Source organism: Tupaia chinensis, unplaced genomic scaffold (genome assembly GCF_000334495.1).
Source record: "Tupaia chinensis unplaced genomic scaffold, TupChi_1.0 Scaffold145916_1, whole genome shotgun sequence".
Taxonomy (NCBI): Eukaryota; Metazoa; Chordata; class Mammalia; order Scandentia; family Tupaiidae; genus Tupaia; species Tupaia belangeri.
Window position 1 is genome coordinate 3,065,247 of NW_006205774.1, and position 6,000 is coordinate 3,071,246.

Here is a 6,000-nt window from a genome sequence, read left to right on the forward strand (position 1 = left end):
TATAAAACATTTTTTTCTCTTGTCTATTTTTTATCTAGCTTGTTTCCTTCATCTCATAGTTTAACCTCTTTAATTATTTATTAGAAATAAGCATTTGGTATTTAGATGGTAGAACAAAGTTTATCATATTTTATTTCAAATGAACTCAGTACTTAAAAATAGCTCTCTAAAAAAGAGTAGAGAGAAAGAAAGTGAATTACAATTGTAAGAAAATATGAAATGTTAGAAAAAGGTAATAAATAAGTAAATAAGTAAAATTATTTGGGTATTTGTTATATCCTTCAGTCTTACATGAGTATTAAAATCTATTTGTCTTGAATATGAACCAAGTTTATGATTTATCCATTGAGAACATTACAGTTTTATTATGCATCATTTGTTTATTTTGGAATTCATGAACTGTTACATGTTATAAGTTGTGGCATATTTTTATGGCACAGTAGTTAATGTCAAGTAAATCTAGACCAGTTGCTGCACTAAGTTTAATAGTACAGAGGGAGGTGGTATCATTGGGTTTCCTAGGACATAGGAAATCAGTGCTCTGGAATCTGCCAGTTCAGAAGTTATGATTTCTAAAGTACTTAAAAGATAAGGCTATATTACATTTTCAGTTGTTGCCATTTTCCTGATTCTCACCTTCACAATGTGTAATGATTTACTACCTGCTCCTCTTCTTTTTCTTTTCTTCTTTCTTTCCTGCTTTCCTTTCCCTATCCTTCCCTTTCTTCCTTTCTTTTAATGAGAAAGAGAAAGAGATGGGGGAGCTAACAGCTGGCATAGCCCTTACGTTGCTGGACTCCCACATGGCCAACTGCAGTTCAAATCCCAGACCTGGTAGCTTGAAACTCATGCTGGGTGCTTGTGCGTGCATGCCCAAAACCTTAGGAGAAGGGATTGCAGCCTGGCCATCCACTCTCCCACCCCCCACCCGGTGGCAGGGGGAAGGTGTGATATCTCACTTTCTCTTTCACTGTGTCTGTCTCTCTTTTCCCTCAGCTGAGCACAAGTGCCCTAAGGCAAAAACCTCTTTAACAAAAGAGAAAAGAGAAAGAGATATTTTTGATGGAGTCTCACCAAGGTGTGATCCTGCTGCCCCAGCCTCTCCATTAGCTAGGGCCACAGATGCGCATCACTCAACTGGTCCTGTTCTGGTTGAGCCGGGACCTGAACCTGGACCTCCCATGTGGCCTCAGTAACCATGCAACAGTGCACCAGCTCGTGCTGCCACAGCTGGGACCCTCCTATGGTTATTTCATATTCCTCCCTTTCTCTTCCCTGTCATAACTATTTGTAGTAAAATTCTTCCCAGTTCATCCCACTCATCATTTTCACCACCATCTTTCTAACACAAGAGCACATCAACTGTCATAGTAGGTGTTCAGCAATTTCCCTGGGCAGCCTGGCATAGTAGTAAAAGATAATACAGATTCGAATGCCAGCTTTTCCCTGGATCACCTCTGGAACAGAATCTTCTACAAAATGGTGATAATCCTAGCTCATTAAGGTTACTATTATAAATGAAACAATGTACATGAGACTTTGCATTGTACCTGGCCTAATAAATGCCTCCAGTGAATGGTAGCTCTCCACATCACAAAGTAATGGTATCTGAATACATATGTGGCTTGTGTGTCTTCACCGTTCCTTCCCTTACTGAATGGAGCAATAGCAAAGAGCTAAAAATTATTCTAAGATCCCTAATTATACCTTAACTTTTAGACACATTTGTTGACAGGGTTTCTCTAAGATGTCGTGCCCAGTCTTAAATTTTTTTAAATGTATTTGTTTTTATGATTTTTGCCATAGGGTGCATGCACTCACTGGAGACAGTGAGAGGGAAAGTGAGAAATCACCCCCCCCCCCATGAGGGATGGCCATACCACAGTCCTTTCTCCATTCTCCTCAAGGGATTTTTGGCATGCACTCACACACATACCTGACATGAGTTTCAAACTGCCGGGTTCAGACTCAAACTGTGGGTGGCTATGTGAGAGCCCAGTGCCTTACCCACTATGCCACTTTTTGGCCCCAGTCACTTAGTCTTTAAGAATTTTTCTTTGTTTAAAGCACTAAATCTAATGAATTTATTGATACTCCTCTGTTTTCCATGCTCTGTGCTAGAGACTTCCATTTCAGTCTCCCAAGAGACCTTCCAAAGATTCAATCTTCTCTCCCTGTTACAAAAAAATGGAACAGAAGGGCAATTTAAGAAACACGTTTTACGTTATAAACATTGCTAAAGTGTTGATTCCTTCAAGTTTAAGAATAGTCAGATCATTTGGATTTTCTCAAGCGGTTCCTCTCAACTTAAATTCAGGCAAAGTTATGATCCTGATCTGAGTCCAGGGCAACGATGTTCTTTGGCAGTTGTTGGCTTTTCACCCAAACATATAACACAGTTGATCAACCATGAACACACTTTTCCTCCATGTCACAAAATTAACTAGCAGTGCTTTTTTTGATACACAAGAAAATAGAGGTGTTGAGTCATTTTTTTCTGAAATTCATTCTTTCTAAAATTACCAAACTCTACACACAAAGATACTATCAAAATTAATACAAAGAATTGTATTCTTCCACCCTCTCCCCTTGGGTTTTGAGTATCAGCCTTGTCTCTTTCTCTCATTCAATTGTGTATAATGTTCTAGAGAAGCAGTCCTCTTCAGAATTTAAGTTTAGGGTATGTCATCCCCGACAAATTATGCTGCTTCTCCTTTATTTCAGGCAGTTGTCACATTCTTTTTTCTCATTTCCTCCCTGTGCATTGTGTATTTTAAATTCCTTTCATTTTTTTACACCTCTTACTTCAATTTGACACTTTACACACATCCTTAACTTCTGTCTAATGTATCTTGCCTTCATTTTTAAAAGTGATGTACTCGGGATAATGCTGTCCTCTTGATCCATCTTTCATTTAAATAAGGCTATGTGTCTTTTTTTAAGACAGGAATACACAGTGCAAAAAAAGAAAAAAGGCAGTTCACCCTGTGAGTCAGTGAATCACTGGTCTAGACTTATTAGGAATCAATGCATTTATCTTTTAAGATTCAAAAGTTTAGTTTGCTTATTATTTCAGAAACATAATATTAAGAGGGAGACACTACACCTTAAAGGTACAGATTTTACAAGTATGGATATTTACTTAGAGAAAAAATGTTGATGTGCAATACCTGTATTAAATCATCATTTTCCCCCAAAGTACAATGGAAGTGGAAGTTTACCTTATATTAAAACAAGAAAACTGTTCAACTTTTTAGCTGTATCAGGAATTAATTAATAATTACTCGAAGACAACATTTTGCATTTCCCTTGATTGAGTCATAGTTTATTCCACAAAGTAAGGAGTTTTTCTCTTGTATGTGAATATGCTATTTCTTGATTGCTTTGTTGTTGTTATCCCTACTTTCTGTGATATTAAACTACATTTTTTCCCCCTCCCTATCCTTCCCCATCTGGATTTTTCTTTTCCATGTTATCATCAGGTGGCTGGAGAGAGATATGTCTACAAATTTGTGTGTGATCCAGAAGCCCTTTTTTCCATGGCCTTTCCAGATAATCAGCGCCCGCTGCTGAAGACAGACATGGAACGTCACATCAACGAGGAGGACACAGTGCCCCTGTCTCACTTTGATGAGAGCATGGCCTACATGCCCGAAGGCGGCTGCTGCAACCCGCACCCCTACAATGAAGGCTATGTGTATTAACACACAGGACAGTCACGCGGGGCAGCATCCTCGTGCTGTTCCTCTTTCTGCAAGATACAGAGAATCACTGAGTTCTCTTCAATCTTTGTTTTATTTTTGTTGTTTGTATTTTATTTTTAAATAATAATACACAGAAAGGGGCTTTTCCTGTTGCATTAATCTATGGTCTGCCATGGACTGCGCACTTTATTTGAGGGTGGGTGGGAGTAATCTAAACATTTATTCTGTGTAACAGGAAGAAAATGGGTGAATGGGCAGAGGGATTTGGGGATTGCTTTTTACTTAGGCTTGGGATGGGGTCCTACAGGTTTTAAGTATGATGAAGCTATATCATGTCTATTTGATTTCATAACAACATAATGTTCATTTTCTCTGGGTATCTATAGTACAGTTAATTTCACACTGTGTAAATATTCACTTGGAGACTATTTGCCTTGGGCATTTCCCCCTATCATTTCTGAGTCTCTGCAGGTGTACAAAAAAAGAAAAAAAAAGAAAAAAAAAACAAACAAAAAAACTACTGTAAATGGCAGTTTAATCGTTAGAAATGACTGTTTTGCACCTCTTGTAAAAAGATATTTAGCAATTGCATTGCCATTTTTTTGTCTAGTATTGCTTTATATATGACTCACAGAGGACAACCATAAAATGGGTAATTCTCTCTGATGTTGGGTAATCACCACCACCTGTAAATGAGGGGCACGATTTTCAACTCTGGCTCCACACTGAGTCATAGGCCAGTAGCATTACATGTATCCGGTGCCACCTTGCTGTTTATATACCAATCATACTGTCTTAAATAGTTTGAAACCCATTTCAGTTCAATGATGACATGTCCTGGTCCTTTGAAATCATTTCAATGTTAAATCTGGGATCACAATGAAGCAAAAAATATCTGTCTCCTTTCACTTCCTTCAGTACATACATACATTATTTAATCAATAATAATTAACTGTACTAAATCACATATTATGCTGTTCTAGTTACAGCAGGCACTCTTTAAGAAAAGTATCCAATACACTAAATAGGTACTATAGTAATTTTTAGACACGGTACCCATTGATATGCATTTAAACCTTTTACTGCGGTGTTATGTTGATAACATATATAAATATTAGATAATGCTAATGCTTCTGCTGCTGTCTTTTCTGTAATATTCTCTTTCATGCTGAATTTACTATGACCATTTATAAGCAATGCAGTTACCTACAGATAGCATTTCAGGACAAAATAGATGACTCGAACCATTTATTGCTTAAGAAAATAGCTTATGCCATGCTATGCTATAAGCAGCTTTTATGCACATCGACAACTGAAGAGTAAGCTCCAGCTTGCTATGGGAAACTGTGGAAATTTTTGTAACTTTTGGTGAGATGGAAAATTATTTACAAATTGTCCAAGAATATGAAGAAGTTGCTGTATGACATAGTGCTGGCACTGATAGTATCCATCATCTCGTTTTGAATACTCCTGTAAATGTGATTGGATTGTTGAAAGAAGACTTAAAGATTTAAAGTTTCAAAGTTTTTTGTTTTGTTTTTGTTTTGCATTTGCGAGAAATATTGAAAGCAAGGTATGTTTTTCCATTCACCTTGAAAAATCTGTAAGTCAACGGTGTTACAGTATTTCTGATATCTTGCTCAAAGATTCAAGAAAAGAAACATGACTTTTGTTCCACCTATCAATATTCTAGAGGAACAATTTTTTTCCATAATCTATAGTAAAATGTTTTAAACAATTCTAAACACAGAGATAAAATAAATCTCTAAAATCATTTCATGATGAGCACAGAAACGATTGTTTAAAGCTGATCCCCTCCGCTATCTATTTCCACTTATTTCTCTAAACTGAGAAGTTATTGAGAACCCCAAATACCCAAATCATTGCTATTCACATTTAATTGTACAAAAAAATTCTGATCTTCCAATATGAATGTAACCTTTGATTTCAATGATTATTCTACATGTACATCATACATCATTTGGCTCTTCATGGGTTAATAAGTATGCCTTAAAAATAAGGACTTCCTTCCCCGTCACTATGCTCATGTGGCCATTTATAGTACTTAGAATTTAAAAAAAAATCCAGATTTAAAAATATTTACTGAAAGTTTTATTGGAAAGATAATTGAGCTATTTCATAAAGTGAAGGACAAATTTTAAGTGGGCCTTCTTGTTCTAAATTAATATCATATTAAGGGTTTATTTTTCTTTTCTTTTTCAGTTTTTCTTTTGTTTTCTTTTTAATATTCAGTGAGGAGAATTGGGCTATCAGTTATCTTAAGGGATCAAAGAAT

The 6,000-nt window shown here is 36.4% G+C and overlaps 1 protein-coding gene across 9 annotated transcripts in view; it reads left to right on the top strand.

Moving 5' to 3' along the window:
* The window catches only part of ETV1 (ETS variant transcription factor 1), a 109,999-nt gene extending 104,222 nt beyond the window's left edge, over positions 1 to 5,777 (top strand). For all 9 annotated transcript variants that reach the window (XM_006168691.3, XM_006168692.3, XM_006168689.3 and 6 more), the window contains one exon: positions 3,483 to 5,777. In XM_006168691.3, coding sequence (XP_006168753.1) covers positions 3,483 to 3,704 — 222 coding nt within the window. In that variant the 3' untranslated portion in view covers positions 3,705 to 5,777. The remainder of the gene's footprint in view (positions 1 to 3,482) is intronic.
* The last annotated feature ends 223 nt before the right edge of the window (positions 5,778 to 6,000 follow it).